Source organism: Thrips palmi, unplaced genomic scaffold (assembly GCF_012932325.1).
Source record: "Thrips palmi isolate BJ-2018 unplaced genomic scaffold, TpBJ-2018v1 HiC_scaffold_8, whole genome shotgun sequence".
Classification (NCBI taxonomy): Eukaryota; Metazoa; Arthropoda; class Insecta; order Thysanoptera; family Thripidae; genus Thrips; species Thrips palmi.
Genome location: NW_023144635.1, coordinates 7,642,516 through 7,669,477, shown reverse-complemented (window position 1 = coordinate 7,669,477; position 26,962 = coordinate 7,642,516). Strand labels below are relative to the sequence as shown.

General features: G+C 59.1%; 5 protein-coding genes across 9 annotated transcripts in view; 2 read left to right on the top strand and 3 right to left on the bottom strand.

Moving 5' to 3' along the window:
* Positions 1–9: 9 nt before the first annotated feature.
* Positions 10–4,497, top strand: LOC117653459 (glucose dehydrogenase [FAD, quinone]-like). 5 transcript variants are annotated; one of them, XM_034399133.1, is made up of 4 exons: positions 10–155; positions 1,205–1,525; positions 1,606–2,754; positions 2,856–4,497. In XM_034399133.1, the coding sequence occupies exons 2-4, from the start codon at positions 1,214–1,216 to the stop codon at positions 3,171–3,173; spliced, it is 1,779 nt and encodes a 592-aa protein (XP_034255024.1). In that variant the 5' UTR covers positions 10–155; positions 1,205–1,213; the 3' UTR covers positions 3,174–4,497. The 5 variants fall into 5 exon arrangements, with proteins under 5 accessions (XP_034255024.1, XP_034255026.1, XP_034255025.1 ...); XM_034399135.1 differs by having other exon boundaries at positions 1,170–1,525; XM_034399134.1 differs by having other exon boundaries at positions 10–333.
* A 2,894-nt stretch (positions 4,498–7,391) lies between these two features.
* LOC117653406 (putative inorganic phosphate cotransporter) lies at positions 7,392–14,067 on the top strand. Its single transcript, XM_034399057.1, has 9 exons — positions 7,392–7,592; positions 10,666–10,847; positions 10,971–11,083; positions 11,331–11,548; positions 11,707–11,933; positions 12,023–12,172; positions 12,259–12,391; positions 12,472–12,713; positions 12,797–14,067. Exons 1-9 carry the CDS (start codon positions 7,502–7,504, stop codon positions 12,983–12,985), a joined length of 1,545 nt encoding a protein of 514 aa, XP_034254948.1. The 5' UTR covers positions 7,392–7,501; the 3' UTR covers positions 12,986–14,067.
* A 209-nt stretch (positions 14,068–14,276) lies between these two features.
* On the bottom strand, positions 14,277–18,474 carry LOC117653405. The gene is made up of 12 exons (XM_034399056.1): positions 18,314–18,474; positions 18,117–18,228; positions 17,907–18,030; positions 17,663–17,824; positions 17,116–17,252; positions 16,816–17,043; positions 15,719–16,681; positions 15,573–15,629; positions 15,382–15,435; positions 14,820–14,986; positions 14,605–14,725; positions 14,277–14,513 (listed from the first exon to the last, which is right to left on the bottom strand). The coding sequence occupies exons 2-12, from the start codon at positions 18,186–18,188 to the stop codon at positions 14,499–14,501; spliced, it is 2,100 nt and encodes a 699-aa protein (XP_034254947.1). The 5' UTR covers positions 18,189–18,228; positions 18,314–18,474; the 3' UTR covers positions 14,277–14,498.
* A 718-nt stretch (positions 18,475–19,192) lies between these two features.
* LOC117653407 (ragulator complex protein LAMTOR5 homolog) lies at positions 19,193–20,135 on the bottom strand. The gene is made up of 4 exons (XM_034399058.1): positions 19,967–20,135; positions 19,650–19,711; positions 19,447–19,561; positions 19,193–19,371 (listed from the first exon to the last, which is right to left on the bottom strand). Exons 1-4 carry the CDS (start codon positions 19,999–20,001, stop codon positions 19,302–19,304), a joined length of 282 nt encoding a protein of 93 aa, XP_034254949.1. The 5' UTR covers positions 20,002–20,135; the 3' UTR covers positions 19,193–19,301.
* Positions 20,136–23,934: 3,799 nt separating this feature from the next.
* LOC117653183 (Krueppel-like factor 5) overlaps positions 23,935–26,962 on the bottom strand; it is a 40,196-nt gene continuing 37,168 nt past the window's right edge. Inside the window, exon 6 of the mRNA XM_034398651.1 lies at positions 23,935–24,635. Coding sequence (XP_034254542.1) covers positions 24,445–24,635 — 191 coding nt within the window. The 3' untranslated portion in view covers positions 23,935–24,444. The remainder of the gene's footprint in view (positions 24,636–26,962) is intronic.

Sequence of the window (26,962 nt, the reverse complement as noted above, 5' to 3'; positions counted from 1 at the left end):
GGTGGAGGGGAGAGGGAAGAACGAAGGGTAACGAGCGAAACGGCGTGTCGGGCTCCAAAACTGCAGCGAAAAGGTTAAATCTTATCGCGTTGCTCCCATTCGACCGGCACCCATCCTGGAAAAACACTTTCTCCGTCGCGGCGCTACTTAAACAGGTAACTGCGGCGGGCGGCTCGCTTAGAGAGCTTGTCGTTGTCGCACGCGCAATCCGTGTCCGCTGGGAGGCGGCACTCGGCGGCACTCGGTGCGTTCTTTAGAAACTCCCAAAGGGCAGGCCGACGGACACGCACGTAGCGTGCGGCAGGATAAACAGGGCGACCGGGAGAACGACAAGTAAGTCCTCGAAACGGAATCCCTGTTGGTCATTGCGTGCGACGATGACGATGCCGCCGCGTGAGGTCTTAGCGCGGCCGCGGCGCCGAACCGGCAAATGCATGGTTGAGGTTCACGTCGGCGCACTGCCTCGAAGACGAATGCCCCAGAGTGTGACAGCCGGTCTTCGCAGTGCTTTTGTAGGTTATGTTTACGCCCGCTGTGATAGCAGAGCTGGGCCCCGGCAGGAGGAGAGGAGGAGAGAGTTGAGACGGGAAAAGAGGGGGGAGGGACGTCGCGGTCGGGCGAGATGACGTCGGGGATCACTGGCTGGCCCGACGCCGGCGGATCATTGAACTCCGCGGGGTATACACGCATCGACTCAGGAGCCCGGTCCTGGGGCAAAAGAGGAGGGGGGCAGTAGCGGAGTGGACGGTGGTCTCCATCGACACTGGATGCTGGACGCGCTCACGAGCGAGCAGCGAGCGGCTGGGTCGGCGGGACCCTTGCAAGTCTGCGGCTTGTCGTGCCGGTCGGCCCGGTCGGCCCGGTCGGCCCGGTCGGCCCGCGACGTGCGACTGGCCAGACTGCCCGACACGAGGCAGACACGCGAGCCACGCGGCGACGCGGACGCCCAAGGATAAACAAATTGCGACGCTACCGCGAGCGAGGCAGGGCCGGTCGGGCCGGTGCGGAGAGAGGCAGACAGAGAAAGTCCGCCCGAAGGGTAGGCCACCGCCCGGCCGCTAGACTGTGGCGTCGACGCGCGGCCTACCTTCCAGGCGCCTCGCTGCTCGGGGAATCTCTATCAACTTTCAGTGCAGCGTCACGTCTCTGCCCTGCCCGTGTTTTTCCAGTGTGGCAGCTTCTGTCCACTCACGTGCTCTTCCAGACCTTCCAGATGGCGCTGCCACCCAGCTTCGTGCAGGAGCTCCGCAGGCAGGCGGGGCCCTCGGCCGAGTACCCCGCGGACGCGGCGCCGTCGCTGCTCGAGGGGGAGGCGACGTACGACTTCGTGGTGGTGGGCGGGGGCTCCTCGGGGGCGGCGCTGGCGGCCCGCCTCGCCGCGCACCGCGCCGACTGGAAGGTGCTCGTCGTGGAGGCCGGCGACGACCCGCCCATCGCGGCCGAGGTGCCCGGCCTGTGGTTCCGCCTGTGGCAGCAAGGCCTCATCTGGTCGTACCGCTCCGAGACGCGCGAGGACGCATTCCAGGTAATGTTCGGCCCGGCGCAGGGCCTTGCCGGTTCCCTTGCGGATGGCCTACTACAGTGTCACTGCTCTGTGCCCCAAAGGGTCTCCGCGGCAAGGGAGCCACCATGATCCGGGGCCGCGCTCTGGGCGGCACCAGCACCATCAACGGCCTGCCCTACCTGCGCGGCCACCCCAAGGACTACGACGGCTGGGGCATCGACGGCTGGGGCTTCCAGGACGTGCTGCCCTTCTTCAAGCGGTCCGAGGACATGCGCATCCTGGAGAGCCTGCCGTCCGGCCTGCACGCCGAGGGCGGCGAGATGACGATCGAGGCCACCAAGGGCGACGCGGTGGACCCCCTGAAGGGCGTGATCCGCGCCGCGGTGGGGGAGCTGGGCCTGGCGGAGGTGGCCGACCAGAGCGGGCCGGGCCCCGGCGTGGTGGGCTGGGGCGACGTGCCCCGCACGCAGCGGGACGGCCTGCGCTGCGGCGCGGCCAAGGCCTTCCTCAGCAAGGCGGCGCCGCACGGCTCGGCCGCCAACCTGCACGTGGCGCGGCGCACCGTCGCCACCAAGCTCCTCTTCGACGCCAAGAACCGCGTGCAGGCGGTGGAGGCCGTGGTGGGGGCGGAGCGCACGCCCGTCAAGGTGCGCGTCGCCAAAGAGGTGGTGCTGTGCGCCGGCGCCATGGAGAGCCCCAAGCTGCTGCTGCTGTCGGGCGTAGGGCCGTGTGACGACCTGACCGCCCTGGGGCTGCCCGTGGTCCTGGACTCCCCCGTCGGCCGCGGCCTGCAGGACCACGCCATGTTCCCCGGCATCGTGTTCACGGTGCCGCCCGCGCCAGCGACCGCCGACCCGTTCACCGCCTTCCTCAAGGATCGCTCCGGCCCGCTAGCCAGCATCGGCCTCATGGAGCTCATGGGCTTCGCGCGCACCGAGTCCACGCGCGACTGGGACGTGCCCAGCGTGCAGTTCACCTACGTGCGCTACCCGAAGGGCATGTACCAGAACGCCTTGTTCGCCGCCGAGGTCGAGGAGGCCTTCAAGAGCATCAACGCCGAGTCCGACATCATGGTGGTCTCGCCGTTCCTGGTGCACCCGGCCAAGCCGGGACGGTTGTCTCTGCGTTCCGCGGAGCCCGCCGACCCCATCAAGTTCGAGTCCGGGCTGCTGGCGGAGCAGCGCGACGTGGACATCCTCGTGGAGAGCGCGCGCATGGTGGAGCAGATGGCGCAGACCAAGAGCTTCAAGGTGGGTCCGCGTAGCCTGGCGGGCGGGCAGCCCAACCATCCTCTTTCCGCTTCCTGTTTCCTTTTCGCCTCGAGGCTGAGCCTGCTCTGCTCTGCTTGCAGGAGGCGGGGCTGGCGCTGCGGTACATCCCCCTGCCGGGCGACGAGGCGCTGGGCGTGGCGCCGGGCTCCACGGCGTACTGGCAGCGCTGCGTGCGCCACCTGGCGGGCTCGGCCTTCCACCCCGTGGCCTCGTGCGCCCTGGGCGAGGTGGTGGACGCCAGGCTGCGGGTGCGCGGCCTGGCCGGCGTCAGGGTGGCGGACGCCTCGGTGCTGCCCGGGCCCGTCAGCGCCAACCCCAACGCCCCCGCCATCATGGTGGGCGAGCGCGCCGCCCAGTTCGTCATCGAGGACCACGACAGTGTCACAAAGGCTGATTAGGGGCTTCTGACGCGGAGCCCCGAGCCCCTGACTGAATGCACTTGGCAGAAAACTTTGCCCGTTTGTTTTGCCGAGTATTATCCTGCCATATTATTGTAATCCCTGGTAAAAATGAAGTGTCGAGGAAGTGTCCCTTTTTAAGTGCGCATGGAGTGTTGATGAAGTGTCAATGAAGTGTTGGTGAAGCTTCCAAGAAGTGTAAAATGGAACCGTGAAGTGTTCACTCTGAAGTGTCCTGAAAGAGTCGAAGAAATGTTCACTAAGGCTGGGGTTAAGTGTCAGGGAAGTGGCCCCGAAGTGCTCATAGGGTGTAGACGAAGTGTCCTCAAACGTAATGTGATCGTAGGTACCCTGTACGCTTCACGTATGAGATAGGCGGAATTTGACAGTATGTGGGTGATCAAATGACGCAACGCAGGAAAGGCGACCCTTGAGAGGACTTTGGGTCAGCCCGCGGACGACGCGGGTAGTTAGTAATATGCCGCGGACCGTTGTCACACCATCCCGCTTGTGCAAATGGTGACACCGGGGTAGCCGACCAACCGCTCAGTCTAGCGGAGTAAACCCCGCGAGCGGCCGTCCTAGCAGCGCTTGCAGCGCCATCTCGTGAAAGCAGAACAACCACCAATTGGAACCGATCAGGCGTTGTCTGCCAACCGTTTCGCGTTGGCCCGACCCACGTCATGACGAACTGCTAGCGCAGTGGTGAGCGCAGTTGCGCCGGTGACTCTGAAGCGCGGGTTCGGTACCCGTCCTATTCCACTTATTTTTCAGAGGTTTCGAGGTTCAAGTCGATACGCATGCCCGTTGCTCTGGTAGCAAGTTGTTTGGAACACCTCGTAAACATGTCACTTTCTTTTCGAACTGGAATGAAGTGAACACTTGAGCGACACTTTAAGGACACTTCATGCCAACTTTGGTTGGCACTTCGGAGGACCTACGCTGACCCTTTGCTAACACTCACCCCTTCGACACTTCGTGAACAGTTCATAAAGTGTTGGTGAAGAGCAGCCGAAGAGTCAGTGGTCGAAGTGTCTGGGAAGAGTCTGGCAAGGATCCACAAAGGGGATGTGAACACTTTAAAGTTCCATTTTGCACTTTATCCCACTTCGTCAACACTTCGTTCCAACACTTCATTTTTATCAGGGATGTACGTTCATGGTTTTTGTTTCGATTTGTACTGATACTTCTTTTCGTGGGAAAGCGTGAATCAATGGAAGATTCATCCCCACCGACGCTGTCGAAAAAGCGCGAAGGGTTTGCTCTGCGCGAGACGAACTGACGACTAATTTGAGTCTGACGAATAAAGACATTTGCATAAGTACGAGTGGTGGAGTCCTTGCGAGAGTGCTTCGCACGTCCCCCCGTGCGTCACCGAGTCCCAACTCGCCGCTGGTTGAGCCTGAGCCCCAATTCCACAACACATAGCCAAACATTCTCCGACGAACTCCAAAGCGTCTCCGCTGGAGCGCCTGGAGGGTAGGCCATCGCAACGCACGCGTGCCTCGCTCCGGCCGGCTGGCCTACCCCGCAGGCTGCATGCCGGCACACCGCTACACGCAAGCCGCGTTCCTGGCTCGGAAGACACTGCAGCACTCCCGCGAGGCCTGGCCCTTGGCCTGGCCGCACGCTCCGCGCCCCGGGCCGCCCTGGTGCACCTCCCCGTTGGCAACACCGAGGGCGGCCCCGGTTGGCCGAGCTCGCCGTCGACGCGGTCAGGGTCGCCGCCAATGGGCGTCCGCGGCCCGCGTTGCGTCGAGCGACAAGGGGATCACGGCGTCCTCCGACGTTAGCCATAGGCTCGCCGCCACTGGCCCGGCCTCTCAGGTGAGCTCAGCGTGGCGGCAGCGTGCACCCATTGGCGGCCGAGGTGTGCCACTCGAACCTCGGACCCGCCGCGCCCGCGAGCACGCCGCGCATGCCGAACGCCGCGGTCGCGCAGCGGTCACCGCACCGTATAAAGGGCCCGCGCGGACTGCAACGGGCTTCACTCCGCGCGGCACGGCCCGGCACGGCCTCCGCGCCTCGCGGGGCGAACATGCCGGCAGCACGTCGAGGGAGGGGCCTCGCGGCCTCGGCCTAGAGGGGCGCGGTGACGAGCGGGACGGCCTCCAGGACGACGCCCCCCGCAGTGCACTGCCACTGCGCCACTGCCCCCAGGGCCGGCCGAAAATAAATGCCGGCCACGGGAGAGTGCGCTCGCTGGGGGGCGGCCCCGAAGGGTGTTGGTCGCTCCGACGAGTATTCCACGTCCGTGTCGAATTCACGCCGGAGCGACCGCCGTCCCCGGCCCAGGGCGAGGTGTTGCGCCTCGCAGAGTAGGCCCAGGACCTGGCCCAGGACGGGGACGGCCGATGGATGCTCTCACAGCCGCTTGTTTTCTCGTCGCCTCACGTGACGCGGCTCTATGCCATGTTGTTTGCAAGGGAGACGTCGGTCCGAAATTAAGCCACTTTTGACCTCTGGATTTGTGCTCATGTTTATTCTCGTTTTTAATCATTTACCTTGTCATGTTTCTGATGTCTAGATTGCACAACATGGATCGGGCGTGTCTCGTGGAGGGCGCGAGGGGAAAAGAGGGGGGGGAGTCATGATTGCAGAGTATGTATGGAAGGGAGGGGGTGGGGATGGGCAGGGGAAGGGGGGATAGAGGGGGGAATAGGGAGGGGCTAGGGGGGGGAGAGGGGAGGGGATATGGATGGGGAGGGGCACTGTCAAGAGGGGAAGATTACTCAATTGCTTTGCATCCTTATTGCGACGCTATCTCCACTAATTCGGCGTCAGTGTGGAGGTGCCAGAGGGCAAAGTGGAGCACGGCCAAGCATGGCAGGAATGCAAGGCCTGAGGCGGCGCCCTTTGCGCCGGGACGGGCGGGGCGGGGCGGGGCGGGGCGGGGTGCGACACAAACGTTGCTCGATGTTTAATTTGAGGAAGGGGTGGGGCCTGCAGAGATTTGGAACCAATCAACCTGGCCATGTCTTCCCTAAAAGCTACAGCACGACATTGGTAATTAGAGTAAGTGAATCACCACATTCCTTCTTTTTGGCCACCTGGGAACGAGATTGCTCTCGAGGAAAACTGATAGTGTCGCCTCGGAACCACAACAGGCGCGGATACACGGGGGGGGCAAAGGGTGTTTTGCCCCCCCCAGAAGCTAAGGCATGCTGAAAAAAAAAATCACGCATTTGCCCTGTCATTGACTAGTGGAACTAGACAAGAACTGAAAATTTTCTCAGCTCGCTTCGCTCGCAAACGATTCACTTTTACCAACCTGAATAACTCTGAGAACCGCAAATTTTCTCGGCTCGCAAACAAACGCTGACCACCCTCGAAAGTCGTAAGAACCGCAAATTTTTTCAGTGCTCACTTCGCTTAAACAAATGACACGTTTACCACTCTAAAAAGTCCTAAGAGGTGCAAATTTTCTGAGCTCGCTTCGCTCGCAAACAAATAACGTTTGCCACCCTTTAAAGCCCTAAGAACCGCAAATTTTCTGAGCTCGCTTCGCTCGCACACGTTTAGTACCAAAACTGCAAATTTTCTGAGCTTGCTTCGCTCGCACACAATTTACATTTACCACTCCTTTAATACATTCAATCGTGTGTTGAAAATTGAAAAAAGCACCTGCAGAACCCCCTGAGACCCCCAGAACCCCCATAACCCCTGAGGCAACCCTCATTGCCGTGTTTGTCTTTGTCCGGCGGCCCCTGAAAGTAGGCAACCCACCATGTTTGCCCCCCCTAGGACGGACGGCCAGATCCGCGCCTGAACCACAAAGAAAGAGGTCCCGCCAAAGGCCAGAGTACCTCCGAACGAAAAAAAGAGCAACACTCGCATAAGTGCTTTTATTTCCATTATGTCTAATGGTCATCTTGAGGCGGCACTCTGGAACGAGAGTAAAATTGGACGCGGGGGCGGGGCCGGCTAGCGGGCAGGGCCGGGCGGGGCGCACGTGCTGGCGAGATCAGGAAGCGAAGGCAGAGGATGAGGGAGACGGGGAAGAAGGCAGAACCGTGGAAAGGACGCGCCGCGCCGTGGGTGTGGGCGTCTAAGTGAGTGTGGTGAGCGGGGAGGGGGGGGGGGTCGTCGGCGTGCCGCCCCGCTAGACTTATCGTAGGGGCGTCCGCGGCGTCCGCGCGTCCGCGCGTCCGCAGCGATTGACCGCGGTGGTGGGGGCAGGCCCGGCAGGCCCGGGGAGGCCGCATGGAAGCTTCAAAAGGTGGACGACGCCTGCAGCAGCCGACAGCTACCAACGACCGCCGAGCGCGCTCCGACGCCACGCTTGGACGCCACGCCGCCCCGCGCTGCAGAGCCTCAGAGCCGCAGACATGACTTGGAAGAAGGAGACCGCCGTGGACGTCAAGGTTCGGCACGGTGACAGCACCGAGCAGCTCACCGAGGACAGTGCCAACGTGCCAAGTGAGACCCCACACGTGCTATGTCCTCGTTGCCTCGAATCGAAAAACCCGAAAGAACTGTCATTGCCACGATGTGTCAGGATAGCTACGACAACGCTATTTTGTGCTGTCTGTGCATGTTTGTGCGTCGTGCCAATGATTGTAGACAATTAGTTTCGTTTCGTGGTTCACATTATGTGACGATTAAAAGTAGCCGGCGGGAGGGCGACTGTCGCACCGTTTGGGCGCAACGGGTCCCCGCACTTAGTTTTAAAATGTACAAATTCTCTTTTGGCAAAAGATGCGTTAGTTATGCGTAATAGACAAGGTTCTTTTTCTTGCGATCATGTCTTAAAATTTTACTAATAGATATTGTTTGGGAGCTAGCCTTGATTGACTGTCATGCCGCTATTTGAGAAGCGCTCAGCAGATAAGGTGATGACGAAATAAATATTAGGAAATACAACCTCACAAGGTGAAATGTCACTAGAAATTGAATAGCTAAATGAACGCAAAGAGACAACGTTCAAATAAGCTGAAACAAATTGTATCAAAGTCGTCCTCCGAAATCTCGAGTGGTCTTGATGGACCTCAAACGCAGAGCAGATTGTGGCCTGAGTCCGGTTCCAAGTGCCCAGGTGCCGCTTCATGATCTCAGTGCAGTCGACCCGGGAGAGTGGGGGGTTGCCACTGTCATGTTGACAGTGGCAAAATTTATCGTTAAATTTAACGCAAAGATGATTTTGTGTCGAAAGGCACAGGACTGAGCGTGCAAGAAAGCTTGCCACTCAACTAATCGAAGTTACGAACAAAAGTGGCCGCGGCGATACTCCAACTCCATGCCCCAGGCGCGGCCAGGCGGGTGCCTGTGTGTGGAGTATCGACGCGGGTCTCTCCCTTGACTGAGGAAGTCACCGCGGAGCGCACACCGTGAACACGTGGGGAGGCGCATGGGGAAGGCGTTGTGTTGTGCAACTCGCCAGCACCGCTAATTTTCCCGCAGCACCCGAGTGCCAAATCGCGACGGCGGACGCCGTGACAGCCCGCGGCGTCTCCGCAGCCCGCAGCCCGCAGCCCCGCGCTACTCACTCGCCACTACTGGTCAGAGGCTCTAACCACGTTTTCGTGCGCCCGGCTGCGCTAATGCGCTAATTCGGGTCCTCGGGATTTGATTTGACGGCCTGCCGAAAGGGCTGCGGACTTTCACGCGTCTCTCGTCGCTCTGTCTCTCTCGCACTCGTGGGCCGTCGGGCCGTCCGCAGGGGTGCGAGCGAGACAGAGAGACAGCGCGACCAACCCGCGGGCAGCTTGCTGGCGGCGGAGCACGGCGTCAACACGCCGTATGCGGGTGGTCTAGTCTGGTCTAGACGGGCGGGCTGGCTAGTTGGGGAGGGGGTGGGTTCTCTCCCCCCGCACACCGCGCACCTCTTCCGCCTTTTCGCACCCGCCGACGCGACGGCAGTGCCAGAGTCAGTGCCACAGCGGCCAATGGCCGACGAGCCACACTTACGGAAAATTAGAGCGGAGAGTGGAATCGACTTCCCTACATCTTGCCAAGTGCCTCACGTCGATCATATAGGGAAGCGCAAATACATTGTGGCTAGATAGCGCTTGGCGGCTACTTGGCTCCTTAAGGGGGTAGTACACTTCGCGACTTTCAAAAAATCGATTTTTTTTTTTTGCATTTTCGGGTCCCTAGTACCTTACTTTATAAGTTCCGACCGGAGCTGGGTAGGGGCGCGGCCGAAATCCCATTTTTAAGCGCGCCCGGGAAGTGGCGGAGTGGGGGAACTTTCCCCCACTTAAAACTTTAAACGCGATTATCTCGAAACACCATTTTTCAAACTGGTTAGCGCGATTCCAGGCGCAATTTTCAACCGATTTCGATGAAATTTTGCAGGGACACGGCAAAAACACGTCATTTTGGTGTGAACTACGGAAAATACGATTAAACAAAAACTACTACCTTTTTCGGGGCCGAATTTGGGCGAAAAAAGGGACTTTTTTCGTACTTTTTTTTTACAGTGTAGTTTGGGACACTAAATTTTTTCCAAACTTTTTTTCCGTAGTTCACACCAGAATTACATGTGTACTGATGGTCCATACCGAGTTTGGACCCCCTAGGTCGCACCGTTCGATCCCAATCACGCAAACCAACGGACTATGTATTTGTTGCAGTGATTTGGGGAAATTGGCCAAAGTCGCTGCAGCTACCTCGGAGGACCTTCAAAATTGACAATTGTGATCTTCAATAGTAATATAATAACGACCTATCATCAATTTTGATGTGTCTCACTTCCCCTGTCCGCAAATAGACGTCCCATAAATGCGATTTTTTGACCCTGCGAAGTGTACTACCCCCTTAATCGGGCCGGGGCACGGCGGCACGGCACTGGCAGTGAGGCATGAGGCACTGGCCGGCACACGCACGCCGTCTAGCCTCGCCATTGGCCCTATGGCGCGAGGTGTGGCGGTGCGGCGCGCCGCCGGGGGGGGGGAGGGGGGGTTCGAGACTCTCGTTGTCGCTCGCCCGTTAATCAGTGGGGCCCTGCGCGGGGGCGTCGGGGGGAATTCCACCGAAGTCCCGCGAGGCTTCCGAGTCGTCCCGAGTCGCAACGAGTGCAGAAGGGAGCAGGACAGTGCAGTAAAATGCCGCCGCGCCCTCCTGAATCTCCTGATTCGCCCTGTTTGGCCGCGGTAATCCCTCGCCGCGGCGTGGAAATGGAGCGCGCCGTTTATCACGCCCCGCCCGCCAAGTGCGCACATGGCTGCCGCCGCTGTCTCTCTCGCACTCGCGGGGCGTCCCCGGCGTCCCGCATGGGTCCCGCGTGGGTGGGAGGGAGACAGAGAGGTGCGGAATCAGTTTACAGCGGCGTGCCTGGGGGCTTGATGGGGCTTCCCTGTTAATGCGCGGCGAGGAGTTCGAGAAGGCCATCGCGCTGGTGCCAAATTAAGCCGGCGCGGATGATGGCCATGTGGCTTGCAGTGGCGTCCCACGCATGGCCCCCACGTGGCCCGCGCGTGGCCGCCGGGTCGTCCGCGGAAAGCGAGTTGCACCGAAAGGCAGCGCAGTGACGGTTGGGCGTGATTTGCAGAATGGACGGGCGCGCGCCACTTCACCGTGCTCATGCTGTTCCTGGGCATGGCCAACGCCTACATCATGCGCACCAACATGTCGGTGGCCATCGTGGCCATGGTCAACCAGACGGCGGTCCTCGGGGAGGACGTGGTCAACCTTAACGAGTGCCCGGCCGTCGAGAAGCCCGCCGAGGAGGAGGTGAGGTCATCGGCACCCTCGCTACCGCTCTCTACGCAGCGCGCAAGCAGTCTGCCTCTGCACTGTAACTGCACCATGAAACAGCAGCAAAGTGACAGTCGCTGTTTTTATGTGATTTTGCAGACCGTAGAGGACGGTCCGTTTGTCTGGCAGTCGCCCGAGCAAAGCATCATCCTCAGTTCCTTCTTCTACGGCTACGTCGTCACGCAGATCCCGTTCGGCATCCTGGCCAAGAGGTGAGCGTCCAACAGGTCGAAAACCGCGAGGAGTAAATTTATCTCCCGCGGTCTATCTCTCTACGCAGCCAAACGGTGTACCGGCCCATTCAGAGTGGCTCATTCGACTTTGGCGGCCCGCTCTGTGCCTCGTGCCGCGTGATTGCAGCGGTTCCACAGCCCATTGAGATATAACAACGCAAGCGAAAAAATGTTTGCGCGCGGCACGTGCTGCTGGTATTTGAACCCGTGACTTTTGTGTTGGCAGGTACGGCGCCAAGTACTTCCTGGGCGTGGGCATGCTCATCAACTCGGTGTTCGGGGTGCTGGTGCCGCTGGCGGCCTACCAGGGTGAGGGCTGGATGATCACCGTCCGCTTCATCCAGGGCCTCGGCGAGGGCCCCATCGTCCCCTGCACGCACGCCATGCTGTCCAGCTGGATCCCGCCCAACGAGCGCAGCAAGCTGGGCGCCTTCGTGTACGCCGGTGAGTAGACGGGTGCACTTGACGACAAAGTAGCGCTATCTGCGCGCGGAGCGTGCTCGACGTGCACCTCCCCGACGACGTGGCCGGCGTGGCCGACGACGTGGCGGTGCAACAAGCCACACCAGCATCGAGCTGACCAGCCTCCCGGTTCCCCGCAGGCGCCCAGCTCGGAACGGTCATCTCGCTGCCGCTCAGCGGGCTGCTGTCGCGGTACGGCTTCGGCGGCGGCTGGCCCTCCATCTTCTACGTGTTCGGCGCCGTGGGCGCCATCTGGTCGCTAGCCTTCCTGTTCACCGTGTACGAGGACCCCAACCACCACCCCACCATGCACGAGGCTGAGCGGCGGTACATCAACGAGGCCGTCTGGGGCAAGGTGGTGGAGGAGGTGAGTACGACGGGCCGGGCAGTCGGCCAGTCAGCCGACCAGTCACTGTGCATTGACCCAACCTAACCCCGACCGCCTGTTGCATGCAGCCCAGCGCAGTGCCCTGGAAGTCCATCCTCACTTCCATGCCCTTCTGGGCCATCCTGGCCGCGCACATGGGCCAGAACTACGGCTACGAGACGCTGCTCACCCAGCTGCCCACCTTCATGAAGCAGATCCTGCACGTCAACATCAAGGACGTGAGTAGTCGGCGCGAGAGAGGACACCCCTCGAGTCGTGGACGGCCGGAGCATTGATTGACTTTGCCTTCGCCTTTGGCTTGCAGAACGGCTGGCAGTCGGCGCTGCCCTACCTCACCATGTGGATCTTCTCCAACGTGTGTTCGGTGACGGCGGACTGGCTCATCTGGAAGCGCGGCATGACGGCCACCTTCACCAGGAAGCTGCTCAACGCCATCGGTAAGGCGGCAACCCTGTCGCACGACGAAGGCGGCGGGAAAGAACAGCGGTCTGAGTGTTTGCTGCTCGCGTGCTCGCAGGTCTGGTGGGCCCCGCGCTGTGCATGATCGGGGCCTCGTACACGGGCTGCTCGGGCCCCAACACCGTGGCGCTGCTGTCCGTCGGCGTGGGCCTCATGGGCGCCACCATGAGCGCGTACCGCATCAACCACCTGGACATCTCGCCGCGCTACGCCGGCGTGCTCATGGCCATCACCAACTGCGTGGCCAACATCTTCGCGCTGCTGGCGCCGCTCATCGCGGGCCAGATCACGCACAACCGGGTGAGTCAGCGCGGCATTGCTGTCCGGGACCAGCCCGCCAAACTCACAAGTAGTCTCTAACGTACTCTGTCTCCGTCCCACAGCCGACGCAGGCCGCCTGGCGAGAGGTGTTCTTCATCAGCGCGGGCGTGTACTTCGTCACGGCCGCCATCTACCAGCTGTTCGCGTCGGGCGAGAAGCAATCGTGGGACACGCCCACGGACAAGACCCTGCGGCGCAAGCCCTCCATCGTCAACACGGACCTGGGCCTCTCGCACGTCGTGTCCTCATGATCGCCCCTCGCAAGGGTGCGCAGCCGGGCCGCCCGGCTCGCCAGTCTTGCGGGCCGGCCTACCCGCGACTCCGCAGGCGCTCGACCGGCGCGCTGCCTGCACAGCCTGCGCGGCCACTGGAGCGTCACTGCTTCATGAAAAATCTCATCTTCATCAATATTATTTATTTTTCACCTTTATGGGCTCATCGTCACCACAACAACCATTGTAAACATAATTGTGTCCATTATTATGCATGTTTTTTTCTAAGGCTTCATTTCCATATACTCTGGTAAGAGTCCCTTAAATCGAAGTAGTTGTCAGAAGTTTTGTCCAGTTTCTGTTACTTTGTAATTTTAGTATATACATACAGCGAAGCAGTGGCTCCTACCTTTTTAATGTGTTCAGTCAAGGAACTACTAGGTTTCGACCTAGAATCAAATTTACAATTTTTAAAAAGTTGATTCAGACACTGCAATGCTGTTTAGTTGTAAGTCACTTTGTAAAGCTATGTATATGTGATAGACGGGGTGAAAATTCTCAGCTGTTTCCATTCCTGCAAATGAATCAGTATTAGCACCTAATTCTTCAGGTTTCACCATTTTATTCTGTTTCGCCAGAGTACTTCTGTATTTACAACAGCGAACTTTCATTTAGCACGAAATTGGCGCAACGAACGCACCCGAAAAGACGGAAAAGTTTTTACATTCCAACACGCTCTCTGCACTTCCAGTCTCTGGATTGTCTATGTTAAGTCCGTTCGCGAACTAAGATTTTTGACCACTGTTTGTCTTTTGATCCTCCCAATCAGAAACGTGAACGTACCGCCGCCCCCTCAAAATCTCACAACTTTTATTGTTTATGAACGGCACCATGAGTAAGACAACACAATGATGTGTTGATGTACCGTTAAACTGGACTGTGATATGAGCGTGGATTTTTTCTAACCGGTAGGATGGTATACATCCTACAATATGAGAGACATAGAGAAGACTGCTGACGAAGTGTGCGTAGAATAATAGGTTGATGATCAGTATTGGATGAAAAAACACCTAATTTGTGTGACCAATTATTTTTTGTAATAAAATAACGTCGAAAACTTTCATTGTGTTTGTTTAAACCTCAATTTTGCACACCCCACACGGAGGTTCACAACCTTCACGGCCACGAAAAAATATATGGGGGTTTTGATCTATGGAGGGGGCAACCGCATTGGAAGACCCAGTAAAATAAGTACAAATAAATATGTGTTACCAATGGATCGCCATTAAAAGAAATTGGCAGAAAATTGTTAGGCAGAAAAATTATGCTCTTGGAATGCAGTAAAATTTTTATTCCCCCCGTATATGTACAGAATGTCCACATTTCGTCAAAACTTCCTTGGTTCCAGAGGAATTCCAGAATCATCACAACATAAAAATGATAACAAGAATTGCAGGTCACTTCAGTCTGTTATCACGTAGGTACAGTTGAGATCGCTGGTGGGTCGTCCTTGTCTCCTCGCAGCTCAACATTCTTCGTCCGTTCGTCTCCATTAGGACGCGGGTTTCTGGAAAGTCAAAACAAGTCAAGAAAACCTTTCTCTCGCAAGTCGGGTAGTTTGGGTTCCGTTGTGGACGCGAAGTAGCCTCGTTGCTTACCCCTGTCAGGTACGACCACGGCAGGTCCTTCTTGAGCTCCTGCAGGTCGGCAGCCCGGGACCCCTGGCGGGCGAGGGCGTATGGCGGCTGCCCCACCCGCTCGCTGCCGATCACTCGGTGGCTGCGAACCAAAAAGTTTTGAGACTTGTGTGAGAAAAAAGAGAGAGAGAGCACCCCGACTTTCCTCAAAACCCGAGTGCCACTGCCGCCCTCACCTCTGCGTGCGATCCACCCTGCGCCTGTTCTGCTGCCGCGCGTCGTCCGGCTCGTATCCGTGGTCATAGCCGTGGTCGTAGCCATGGTCGTAGCCGTGGTCGTAGCCCTGCCGCGAGTGTGGCGGGAACTCGGCTGAGTTCATCCGGGGCAGGTGCCTCGGGGGCTCCTGGGGGCACAGAGGCTCGGTGAGTGGCAGGGCCGAAGTGGGTCCCGAGCGTCCGAGCGTCCGAGCTCGGCTTCAAGGCCTGAGCCCGCCCTAAGGTAGGCAGCCCAACATACGCGTGGACTGAGGATTGCATCCATGTGCCTGGCCTCAAAACGTTGTGCCCTGTGGTCTTTAGCGCCTGTGAGGTAGGCTGCCGGCCCCGCGTGCAAGACACCGCTGTCGAGACGGTGGCCTACCTCGCCCCTGTCGTCTTCACAGGGGCGAGGTAGGCCACCGCCTGCACGCTGGCGTGTTGCAGGCAGGAATGGTGGCCTACCTCACAGGCGCTGAAGGGTGTGCAAGAAGGCTGCTGAACTTGACGCTGCAACGGAGCGCTCACGCTCTCTCTGACTCACCCTGTAGGGTCGGCCGAAGACATCGTCGTCAGGGAAGATATCCTCGTCGTGATACTGAAACAGGCAAAGGGGAAGAGTGACGGTAGACGGCGCTATCGCGACCAGTGTTCTCGCTAATCAAACTGCTGCCGTGCGCGGCGTGCGCACATGCAGGACTGCATACTCGAGCCGAGCCTCCTCCCCTCGCCTACCTTCCTGTTCGGGGCCAGCTCCAACCGTCGCGACCCGTCATGCCCGGTCTCCGCCACCTGCGCAATGCAGTACAACGCGTCATTCGTGTGCGTCAACCGACGCCAAGGCACGCGATGTGAACGAGGGTGACACTTGTGGAACTCACGTTGGAGCCGTGCCTCCGCAGCTGGACCACCTTGGCCTCGGCGGCGAACTCGGGCTTCATCTCGGCCCTGCGGCCCGACGTGCGGATCTGGGACATCCTCTCGAGGCGGCCCACGATCTCGTCCTTGGTGGCGGGGCGGCTGTCCTGGCGCTCCAGACGACGCTCCACCCTCTCGGGCCTCTCCAGGGGCCTCTCCAGGGGCCTCTCTAAAGGCCTCTCTAAAGGCCTCTCCACGGGTCTCTCCGCCCTTTCGGGCCACTCGGGCTGCCACCCCGCAGTGGCGGTGTGTGCGAGCGGGGACTGGCTGCCGGACCGCACCGGTGGCGCTGCTGGCCGACGGGAGTCCCGGGGCGGCGACTGGCTGGCGCTGCCGGCGAGGGCCTGAGCCCCAGCCAGCTCGTGCGCGGGGGACTTGGCGACGGCGTGCGCGAGCAGGGACTGGCTGCTCGACCGAGCCTCGAGCCGACGGGGGTCTCGGGGTGGCGGCGGACTGACGCTGCTGGCGCGGTTCTGCGCGCCCGCCTGCTCGTGGGCGTGCGCGGGGGACTTGGCGACGGCCTGCGCGAGCAGGGACTGGCTGCTCGACCGCGCCTCCAGCTGACCGGGGTCTCTGCGTTGCGGCGGACTCCCGCTGCCGGCGCGGGCCTGCGCGGCCTGCGCCATGGCGTCCATGCCGGGCAGCGGCACCACGCCCACCAGCTCGTGGCCGTGCGCCGTCGTGTGGGTCACGGTGTGGGGGGCGCTGGGGGGCGCCGACGGCTGCGGCTTCGCGACGGCGGCGTGTTCGGAGTCCGCGGGGGCGGTTGTCGGCGGCACCACGATCAGATGCCCGTCGCGCGGGGACTTCGGCGACTGCGGGTTCTGCGGGGTCTGCGGGGCGGTGGCGGCTTCCGGCACGCCCTGTGGGGCCTGCGCCGGTGGGGGCCCTGGACTTGGGGAGCGCTTGGCCGGGTTGTCCTGGAACTAAAGCACACGCACCTAAGTTACGTAATTCGCACCTAAGTTACGTAATTCACAGAAAAATTGAAGCGGATTTTCGCACCGCCCAACAACTTTCGAAAATGCCATGGCAGCTGAACCGCGTAACGGTGATGTACCCTTCGCTGCTGTCTGATCGGCGAGTCCTCGTGCATCATGGCCTTGATGGAGCGCACGACGTGCACGAGCAGCACGCCGTTGAGGAGCCACAGCACGACGCCCCGCACGGCGATGGCCAGCAGCATCAACGGGGCGGCCTTCAGCAGGATGGCGGTGTCGGCGGCCTTGCCGAACCAGTCCTCGGGGATGGTCACGGCATCCGTCGCCTTGTTGACGGCGGCCAGGTCCTGCAGGTGAGCAAGTCGACATGAGCAACAATGACAAACTGCCACACTGAAATCCGTGCCCAAGTTGCTTACGACAAAGGAGGATGCGTCGGAGGCGTAGTACCCCGTGGCGACCAGGTCGAGCACCATGACGACGGCCGTGACGGCGACCCAGGGGTAGCACATGCGCGCGCCGGCGCGGCGGGTCAGCGTGCAGCCGCACACGCCGACTGCGGCCGAACAGGAAAAGCGGTTGGAGTCCAGCAATCCAGCACCGCGGCCGCGGCGCGGGGTCAGGCTCGGTCAGGCCGCCGCGCACCGCGGGGATTGTTATTTATGGCTTGATAACGACGAAAGCCGCGAGCCACAGTCCCGTAATCCAGGCAGCCAGAGGCAGGCACGCCCTCTCCGACTGCACCCGGACTCGGGAATGGCATTATCCTCGTAACGGACAGTGTCGCCGTCGCCACCCCACGCGATGTCGATACGCAGCCGGGCAGAATCCGAAGAGCGCTTTCGTCGGTGTTCCCCCGCGCACATACGGAGTGTGAGCGAGAGACAGACCGGCGAAAGCACTGTTTGGAGTCGGCTCGTGGCGCCCGTGGCCCATGAGGCGCGGAGTATCGCCAGGCTGCCTCACCCAGGAACAGCAGCGCCGCCACCACCCACAGCACGCTGACGGCCAGGTAGACGACGGACAGCAGGTGGGTGCGCTGCGCCGTGGCGGGGCTGCCACTCACGCCCAGGGGGGCGGACTGGTCGCTGGGGATGAGGTCCGTCCTATCAGCGTGGCAGGCCGGGTCTGTTTGAACAGTGCGTCAGAATCGGCGTCAGCCTCGGCGTCAGCCCGGCCGGGTCCGGCAGGGGTCAGTACTCGCACTCACTGAAACCGTAGATGATGTAGGTGAGCCGCAGGCCGAGGTCGGTATCCTTGTCGACTACGGGGATCACGCACTGGTACACCAAGTTGTACCACCCTGACAGGACTACCCACACGATCGCCTCCAGCTGAAGAGGAGAAGGGTCAATCGACTCGAACATTTTGCACTCTGATTTCCGTCTCGCGTTCGGGGCGCCCGCAAGTCACTGCTCACCAGTGTGATGACGCCGGCCGCCTTGGCCGTGGCGCGCAGGCTCAGCCCCAGGCACCCCGTCTGGGACACCATGCTGCCCGGTGTGCCGCGTCCTGGAGGACTCGGGACGATTCTGGAGGACAGCGAGGGCGCGGTGAAGCAGGCGAAGCAGGTGGCTCGGTGCCGCACGACGCGCTGGAGACGCGTCACCTACTCACCGGTACACTGCTACGCGTGCTACGCGTGCGCGGACGCGGGGTGCATCCTGGACGCCTTGGTCCTGCCCTGTCCTGCAGCGCCCTGCCGGACTTTGCTTTCGAGGGCCTAGCGGAACCGGCGACTGAACGCCCTACCAATTTGTGGCGTCAGGGCGCCCCCGCCCCGCCCCGCCGCGTTGCTCGCCTTGTCTTATCGGCGCTATCACGCACCTCTATCGCGTCCGCCAGGTTGGCGAGAACGCTTTGTTTATCGCCAAGGCGATTACACTTGCGTTGTCCCTCCCTCGGGCCGACCGGGCCGTCAAACCCCGAAACAGCCAATGGACGGGGCGAGCGAATGACAACTCTACCGGAGTCCGCGGCAGAAGCTGTTTTGAGGTGTTTCCCACTATTGGCCTTTCGGGTCTAAAAGAAAACGAAGACATGACACAGCGGCGAAATTGCGGACATGGAATGAACAGCGACTTTAAGGCGGTGCCCTCTGGCGGCCACTGTGCGAAGTGCTGCGACTCGGACGCGCCTATTGGGTGGCCTACCCACCCGGCGCTCCGCTTAGGAAGGGGACGGCCGGCCGCGAACACAAACAATCGTATCGGTCCGGCTCGCCGCGTCGGGCGGTTTTACTCGGAAGTAGAGGGTGTGCGGTGTGCGACATGTGTACTGTGTCGGGATACAGGAAAGCCAATCAATTTACCTAGAAATCCACAGTTGCAGGCGGCCTGCGTTTCCTGTAGTCTGTGCAAGTGAAAAAAGCCCCCCTTACTTCAGTTATCAGCCCCCTTCTTGTTCCTGTGGACCTGACTACATTTTTCCCTCACTCACAACCAAACCATTAGATGAGATTTTTAAGAGGTGAAGGAAACAAGCACAAAGAAGCAATGCATTCATTTTAAATTTTATTTACAAATTTATGGATACAGAGTAAAAATATAAAGGTCTTTAATGAACAATATATAAAAAAAAGTTTATGTAGACAATATTACAATTATCAGTTCACTGGATTGCTAGTTTTGAAAATAGCTACTGTTGCCCTATCTGCTCTTTGTATCAAACATTGGCTGAAATGAAAAACAGACGAATATTATAACAAACGCACCACAAATGGAAGAAATAGTTAATACGGTGATGCTTACTTGGTGTCATTCTCTAACACAATGATGGGGTTCTTGCTAGCCGGTTCCAATTTTGCTACCTGGTCTGCGATGGCAGTGATAACACCAGAGCTACTGATGCTAGCTTTACCTTTGACTGAAACATAAATAAAACATGTTGCTACTCAATTTTCTTTTTGTTGAAAATTCTTCTGTGTTAAGGAACATGGTATGTTCTAAATTACCTCCAAGACAAAGTCCTTGCTGGTCAGCAAGAACACTTCCAATAACACCGTCCATCGAACACCTGGAACAAAGGCCGCAATCTATGAGTAATCCGTAGCCCTAATAACAGTTCAAGATGCAAAAAAGAGAGACACAATATAAAAAAGTGGTGAATTCTGACATTCAAGTGAGTTGTTTCAATTTCAACAGAATCTCTACCATAAAAATAAGATTTTACTGACGTAAATAATACTATGTCATAACATTGACAGATAACCTAAAAACACAGCCACGGTGACTTTGCCGTGCAGAAAAATGAACATTATCAAATACTTACGTTTCGGACAAGCAGCGCTCAATGCTCTTTTCCATTTTGGATCGGTTGTCAAGGCAAATCAACGACGATAAATCAATCCCAACGGACAGTTAAGTGTGGAAGGAACCACCAATCTTCTGCCTGTGTTTGCCTGCCGCCCCTAACCTCTGCTTATTTGCAGGCAACGCCTTCCCCCTCCACCGAACCCAACCAACGTCAAGCTGCGCGCAGTAAACAGCTTATTCGCAGAACGCGCCAAATTCAAAAATGAATGAGCGTGTTTTCGCTATCGATATCGCCTCGTGCAAAAGCAACAACAAAACCAACTGCGTTGTTTACTTTGAATGTTTACGGGGACAAAGGTGGCGTTGCTGTCAAGGACGCGAGCAGCTGACCTGGGGATGCCAAAAGACGCAAAAAATACTACTAGATAGTTTTGACTGCTTACTTATCATCATTTTAAATGATGAACACAAACAAAATCATTTTGACGAGTAATTCTCGCCTGGTTTCGCACCACTCGTACCGGCGTATAATGTCAGTCGGCGGCACTTCGCGGAAGAGACGGTGGAAGGGGGAGGGGGTGGGCGGGGGTGCCGAACAGTGATTGGCATGTACTAGGCGATGGCCGATCGGTCGTCACGAAGCGGCCGAGCCAAGCGTGTGTTATGTAAATAAGTCTGACTCAGCCATCGCTCTTTCGCTCTTTCGGCGCGCATTAAGTCATTTTAGCCGCGCGGCGCGTCATCCTCCTGCTCGCCTGGAGCAAACCGCCGGTTGAAAAAACAGCGTCCGAGGCGGAAATGAGTGCGGTCTTGCTCATCGCAGTGGCGGGCAGGGCGGGGGTGGGCAGTGTAGTGCCAGTGCTGCCGCCGAGTGACATGTCGGAAACGAATGGCCCGAACTTCGCGGCGAAGCAGCGACACGGCCCTGGCCGTGCGGTTCCGGGTGCAGGCCGCCGAGGCACCGAGGCCCACTGGACAAGCGTCCGTGGCGGCGCGCCGCGCCCCGCCCCGCGATGTACACCATTAAGCAGCCTTCCATGAGAGCGCCGAGCGCGGCGTGTCCGTGTAGTGTAGTGGCCGCCGTTCGGCCCGTGGAGGGGGCGCTCCAAGGGTGGGAATCGCACCGCGCACTGATTGAAAGGCACCGCGGGCTGCGTTCCAACTCTGCGTCGCGCGCTCTCTCTCGCAGCCCTCCGGCACGCGGCGTGAGTGCGAGAGAGAGCGCGACGGAAACCCTGGTCGGAATCCACCTGCTGACACACGCGCTGCTCGTTCGCCGCCCTCTCTTTTTCCCGCGCCACCGCTAATCCCGTGGAAGGCGGTGGACTGGGCGTCACTCTCTGCGAAGGGAAGCTCACTCCACTCACTCCGAGGAGCGACACGCCGTGTCTCTTCTCACGCGCACCGAGACAAGAGCGCCAAGAGCGCCATGAGTGCTCCAGGGTCGGCCCGGCCGGCCGGCCGGTCGGGAGGCACAGCATGTCAATATTCATGACCGGAATAACTAACACGCGTTGCCGTTGCACTCACTGCCCTGCCCCGACGTCGGAGTGTTTGAGGGTTGGCCGCAGTTGGCGGAAGGGCGCTGCAGTGTGCTGCACGGCCCGAAAACGAATTCGGTGCGCGGGGCCGACGGCCCGGCGGTGGTCCAGCGCCGTGGGGGTAGGCAGCCCAACGTGCCCGCAGCGGCAGCCGTCCCAGAGCGGGCGGTGAGTCGACACGGTTTTTGAACCATTGAAGGTCGACGAAAGATTCGAGTTTCTGCGAATAGCTCTTCCGAGCTTACGTTGCCCCTTGTAGCTAAGACGGTTGTTCGCAAAGAGTCTCCATCCGCCAAAAGAAATTAAAGACGGGGTGTTTCGGTCTAGGCTGGATTCGAACCCGGCCACGACGGTCGGTCCGTGCCGGACTGCAGGCGGACGTGCCCAGGACGTGCCGCTGAGGCTGCGTACTGCGGACGGAGGGTGAGCCAGTCGGCCGGCCAGCCGTCGTCCACCCATTGTTCTCGACACAATCGCTGGTATTGGACTGTGATTGGACCGAGTCAAGCCGTGCGGCTGTGCCGGTGACGCCGAGTGACGCCGAGTGACTCCGTGTGACGCCGTGCGACGCCGTGGTGTGACGCCGTGTGACGCCGATCGCGGCGGGCGCCAAGTGTCACGTGCGCGTTTTGGCTTTGGCTTTACGCGAACGCTTTATGGCCGCATCATTCGGAGGGTCCATAAAAGAGGCGTTATTATTCGTTCCCCCGATCGGGAGGCACTTGTGCAGCCGTATGCGGAAAAGTGAACGTGCGAGCCACAAATCGGCGTGCATTGTGCCGCGCGCGCGCGCGCGTGTGTGTGGAAGGGGGGAGGCAACAATTACGACAGAAGCTATATCTCTTTCGTTAAAAATATATTTTGACATTGCTGAAAAAAATCAAGGTAACAATACTGAAGGAGTCGCACTTTCGTCATCTTGAAAATTGTTAGTCAATAGTTAAAAAAAAAAAAACAAAAAAAAAAAAACAACTTACTAGAAACATCGGATATGACGTAAATAATATGTAGGGGCATTTTGGTATGTTCAAACTATTCAAGAAAACAACATTCAATTATAAGAAACACTGGTCTTCATTACACACTCCGAACATGAAAGACTAATTTGCCTCGCAAAAAATGGTGTTAACAAAGCATTACTTGTTGGTGCAGGTACAGGTACGATTTCAACACGCTTCATCACAATCTGGCACATGTGTAGAGGACTCCCATTTGTCAAGTCGACAAGCTAGCAGCCCATGGCACGACAAATTTGATTCAAAATAGAGATAGCATCGCTATCCGCTTTGATATTCCTCACGGACAGCCACATGGCAGAAGCATGCCGTCGATCACGACTCACAATAAACAACAATAAAAACAAACCGATAACAAAATTACTAACTTAGATTTGTTAGTGGACATGGTCCGTGGCATCGCTCACCCAGCACCCGGCGAGTGCATCTAGAACAGAATCCAACATGTTTCCTTTTCAAATATAGCATGGCCCGGAGAGGAAATTTGGCCTCTTAGTAAAAAATAAATAAAAAACATCAAATTTTTGCATGAGGCGCTTTGTATTCCCGCCAGTCCGATAAATCAAGTGCGCGCGTGGCCTTGAGGCCTTGAGGCCATGAAGCGCGCGTCCACCAATAAGCGAGAGGCAATATTTTGGAATACGTTTGCAGTGCTGGCGGGCCGTGGCGGGCCTGGCCGGGCCTAGTCCATGGGCCGGCAGGCCAGCAGGCCGCCAGCCCGGCGAGGCAGGACTTATTGTTTTCTCCGCTTCCAATGCTGATCACTCATTATTTTCCCCCTCGGCCTTTCACTCCGTTTGCCAGCCAGGTGGCCGGTGCCACGTCATGCCCCAAGTAGGAATGCTTAATTAAATTACGTAATACAACAAAAATTGCAAACTTATCGTAGTCTTTGTAACAAAAGTGGAAAAAGAACAAAGGTGTCATACCTTTCTAAGCTACTTAACGTTAGGGACGGGAGTTTGTGACAGTGCCAACATATTGCATAGAAATCTGAGAAAATCGACTATGATAACAGTTTTTAAACATTTTTTTACCATTCATTCTCTTAATCTAGGAATGGCACGCGCACAAGCTTACAAAAATAAATAACATTTCTGACAATTTTAAGAGGGTAGTATCGTGTATCGCGATACGATAGGCGACTTTATCGAGACTCAACTTCATATCAGAGAAGTGGTGAGTCACGTTGAATTCTATGGAAAGGAACAATTCAGTTTTAAAGTTACGCCTGGTCCCGTGACCTGGTCCCGCGCAATGAAGGAGATGACAAATTGAAATGTTTGCTTCGAAAGTGACTCGACAGAGGGAGCACTTTGGGACTTGGCGACATGATCAATCCGTCACACTGGACGCCAAACTCCTTGCTCTTTCTTTCATTACGAGCTCTCACTAAGGAATACTACACTAGCATTTGTACAAAAAAATAATTTAAACACATTTAATTACTCGTACCTCTGTTACAGATACTTTGACACACATGCGAAGAAACACAGATTTACAAACTATGACGATAAAAAAAAATTAACAATGTACTGTAGCATGGCGAAACATTTCGTCATCGACCAATCTGTGACCTGCCATCTTCAACCTTGACAAAATCGTAAATCATGTCCGTCCGTCACACTCATAATTCACACACACTACATACTGAGATTTGTGAGCATTCGCTTGATTTCATCTGGAGGCCGCACGCCGTGTCGCGTCGAGGTGACGGTGTGTGGATACACTGTCGCGCCTCGCCTTACGCACGCACCAATCGTCCTCAGGACACTTCGAGGACGCGTCCACGCAGCGCCTGTCCAGCAAGGCCTAGATGGCCTGGGCGAGGAGGCCTGGCGGCCTGGCGGGGTGGCGCTCCAGACGAGATGCTCCTGCGGGGTCGCGGACATCGTGGCGAGGACCCTGAAGGTCCCGGCGACGAGGTCCTGGCGGGCCTACTTGGCGCCCTTGGGCATGTGGCGCTTCATGTGCAGGGCGAGGTGGTCGGAGCGCGCGAAGGACCTGTCGCACACGTTGCAGCGGAAGGGCTTGGCGCCAGTGTGCTTGCGGTAGTGGCGCGTCAGCTCGTCCGAACGCGCGAACCGCCACTCGCAGGCCGCCCACTGACAGCGGTAGGGCTTCTCGCCTGCAACAAAAACAACAACAAGGGGTCAGTCAGACGCTCCAACGAGTCGCACTGGCACGCGGGGTGCCGGTGGCGCTTGCCCTCGGCGTCCTGGGCCGTCCTGGCCGTGTGGCGGTGCCATGCGGCGCCGCGCAGTGCGGGCATGACGTGTATACAAAACACACATTGGCACTAAGCGACGCGCGACGCGGCGCGCGGGGTCGAGGACCGCGCAAGTCGGCGGCACGGCGGCACGGCACGGCGTCGCCGCGGCGTAGCGGTAGCGGTGCCACCAGGAGAAAATGGCTGCGAGCAGCGCTGTGCAGTGTAGTGGTGTAGTGCACATGGCGCGGGCCCAACTGCCCCCGGAACAGCCCGGAACAGAACAGCCCTGGAATGCCGCAGCCGAGCCACCGGAGTCCAGCGCGGCCCGCGCTGCCACCCCGGAGTGCGGAGGGGCTGCCAAGGCTGGCCGCCAGGCCCCGGGGACACGGAGACACTCCAGGACCACGCCGAGGCCCGAGGCCCGAGCCGCATCGCGTCGCTGACGGTATCACTGCCTGCGGCCTGCGCGTTGCCGGGCCTTCGACAGCCTTCGGCGCCCCCGGCTGCTGGCGCCTTTGCGGGACGTTACTTATCGGACCGCTTCCGCCGGAACCCCTCGGAGGCCCGCGGCGGCCAGGCACAGTGTGCCAGGCACAGTGTGCCAGGCACGGCGTCCAGCATACCGTCGCGGCGGCCGAGAGGATCCTATCCGGCCGGGACGTCCAGGAGGCCGCGCGCCTCCGCCACCACCACGGACCGAGTTGCGACACTTTTGCCGTGCAGCAGCCGGACTCCGGACAGCACCGCTCTGTCTCTCTCTCGCTCCCCGCCGGGAAGTGCAAGTGCGAGAGAGACAGAGCGGCGAAAGCACGCGGCGGCCCGGCCCGGGAGTCCCGACCGCAATGCCCGCATGCAAATGCGACGCCAGCCTGCGCCAGCCGCCACACACTCTGTGAGAATGGCGCGCGGCCCCGCACCGCCAGCACGCAGCAACGCACCGCCATTTGAATGAACGCCGCGCGACGTGAAGACCCTCGAGTCATACGCAGAGACACGCTGCCAACTCCAACGAGATCGCACCGTCATACCTACGAGTGCCCTCGCGCCGCCGCGTCTGCACTGCCAGCGGCCTGAAACAGTAGTACTACGTCGCGCTGTCACTCCCGCACCCGCACAGAGCGCCCCGCGAGTGCGAGGGAGACAGCGACGATTCGGATCGAGCCTGCTGCCTGCACAGTGTGCACACACGACGTCGAGCGGCGCTATGAATTATTCGAGCGGGATGGAGACGAGAATGGAGTGGCTTTGGTTAGCTTTTGGCAGTGCTTGGCGCGGCGCGGCGGCGTGCCGCTTGGCGGTGGTTCGCGGGGCAGGTCTGCCATTGTGGCGTAAATGGGCGGGCCGCCGCACTCCGGTAGTACTCCGGTACTCCGGTAGCGACAAGCCGACAAGCCTCGGCAATCGCGGCCTTCCAGAGGCACTGCACGGCGGAGACCTCGATGCGCGGCACCACCAGAGCCACGCCGCGCTGCCCTACGTGCTGGCCGTGCTGGCCTACGTGCTGCAGCGTCGCCAGGCCACGCCACAGCAATGCAGATAAAGCTAATGCACTTTGCCTTCGTGGGCTTTGGCTGGACTTTGCCGCGGACCGTCGGGGGCTTCTTTTCGCGCGCGCGGACCACCCGGGTTCAAATACCCGCCGCGGTCACTGTTTTCCCCTCTCGTTCCGGCCGCGTGTTCCGAGTGCGGTCGACTTCCTGAACAGGATCCGCGCGCTGCGCTGCGCCGTGGCCGTGCTGCGTGCGGCGTGGCATCCGGGTGTGAAATATTGTGCTAACAACGCGGCGGCACCGCCCCGTGCCCCTGCGGCCCCGCGGCCCCGCGGCCCCGGCGCACATGGAAAGCCTCGAGGAAAGCGTGGCGATCGACATGCACCGCGGCAGGCTGCACGCTGATTCCGTTGCAGCGTTGTCGCGCTGTCTCTCTCGCACCCAGACGGGACGTGCCGTGAGCGAGAGAGACAGCGACCTACGAAAGCACTGCTGTCCGGAATCAGTCCGGAAGGCTGCGAGTCAGCGAAGGTTTTTTTTGGTGTGCGCCTCGCCGTCCAGCGCGAACGCCGCGAACGCCGCGAACAAGGCGCCGATCCAGACCAGAAATTGGTCGTGACAATGGGATTGCGTGCTCGAGGCTCCGCCAGGCTCCGTGCCACGCCACGCCACGCCACGCCCGAGTCTGACACGCGGACACGCTCAAGGCCCTCGAGCGTGATCCGCGGCGCCGCACGCTCCGAGTCCATCGCC

What these genes read in the sequence shown, in the direction of transcription:
- LOC117653406 (XM_034399057.1), top strand. Translation starts at nt 7,502, where the DNA reads ATGACTTGGAAGAAGGAGACCGCCGTGGACGTCAAGGTTCGGCACGGT. An exon ending in AGAAGCCCGCCGAGGAGGAG is followed by an intron (nt 10,848 to 10,970) that starts GTGAGGTCATCG and finishes GTGATTTTGCAG; the next exon opens with ACCGTAGAGGACGGTCCGTT. An exon ending in GGGGCAAGGTGGTGGAGGAG is followed by an intron (nt 11,934 to 12,022) that starts GTGAGTACGACG and finishes TGTTGCATGCAG; the next exon opens with CCCAGCGCAGTGCCCTGGAA.
- LOC117653407 (XM_034399058.1), bottom strand. Translation starts at nt 20,001, where the DNA reads ATGGAAAAGAGCATTGAGCGCTGCTTGTCCGAAAC. An exon ending in GAGCGCTGCTTGTCCGAAAC is followed by an intron (nt 19,712 to 19,966) that starts GTAAGTATTTGA and finishes CCTTTGTTCCAG; the next exon opens with GTGTTCGATGGACGGTGTTA. An exon ending in GCAAGGACTTTGTCTTGGAG is followed by an intron (nt 19,562 to 19,649) that starts GTAATTTAGAAC and finishes TTTATGTTTCAG; the next exon opens with TCAAAGGTAAAGCTAGCATC.
- LOC117653459 (XM_034399132.1), top strand. An exon ending in CGCGCGAGGACGCATTCCAG is followed by an intron (nt 1,526 to 1,605) that starts GTAATGTTCGGC and finishes TGTGCCCCAAAG; the next exon opens with GGTCTCCGCGGCAAGGGAGC. An exon ending in CGCAGACCAAGAGCTTCAAG is followed by an intron (nt 2,755 to 2,855) that starts GTGGGTCCGCGT and finishes CTCTGCTTGCAG; the next exon opens with GAGGCGGGGCTGGCGCTGCG.
- LOC117653405 (XM_034399056.1), bottom strand. Translation starts at nt 18,188, where the DNA reads ATGGTGTCCCAGACGGGGTGCCTGGGGCTGAGCCTGCGCGCCACGGCC. An exon ending in CGGCCGGCGTCATCACACTG is followed by an intron (nt 18,031 to 18,116) that starts GTGAGCAGTGAC and finishes TCTCCTCTTCAG; the next exon opens with CTGGAGGCGATCGTGTGGGT. An exon ending in GGCGGCGCTGCTGTTCCTGG is followed by an intron (nt 17,253 to 17,662) that starts GTGAGGCAGCCT and finishes GTTCGGCCGCAG; the next exon opens with TCGGCGTGTGCGGCTGCACG.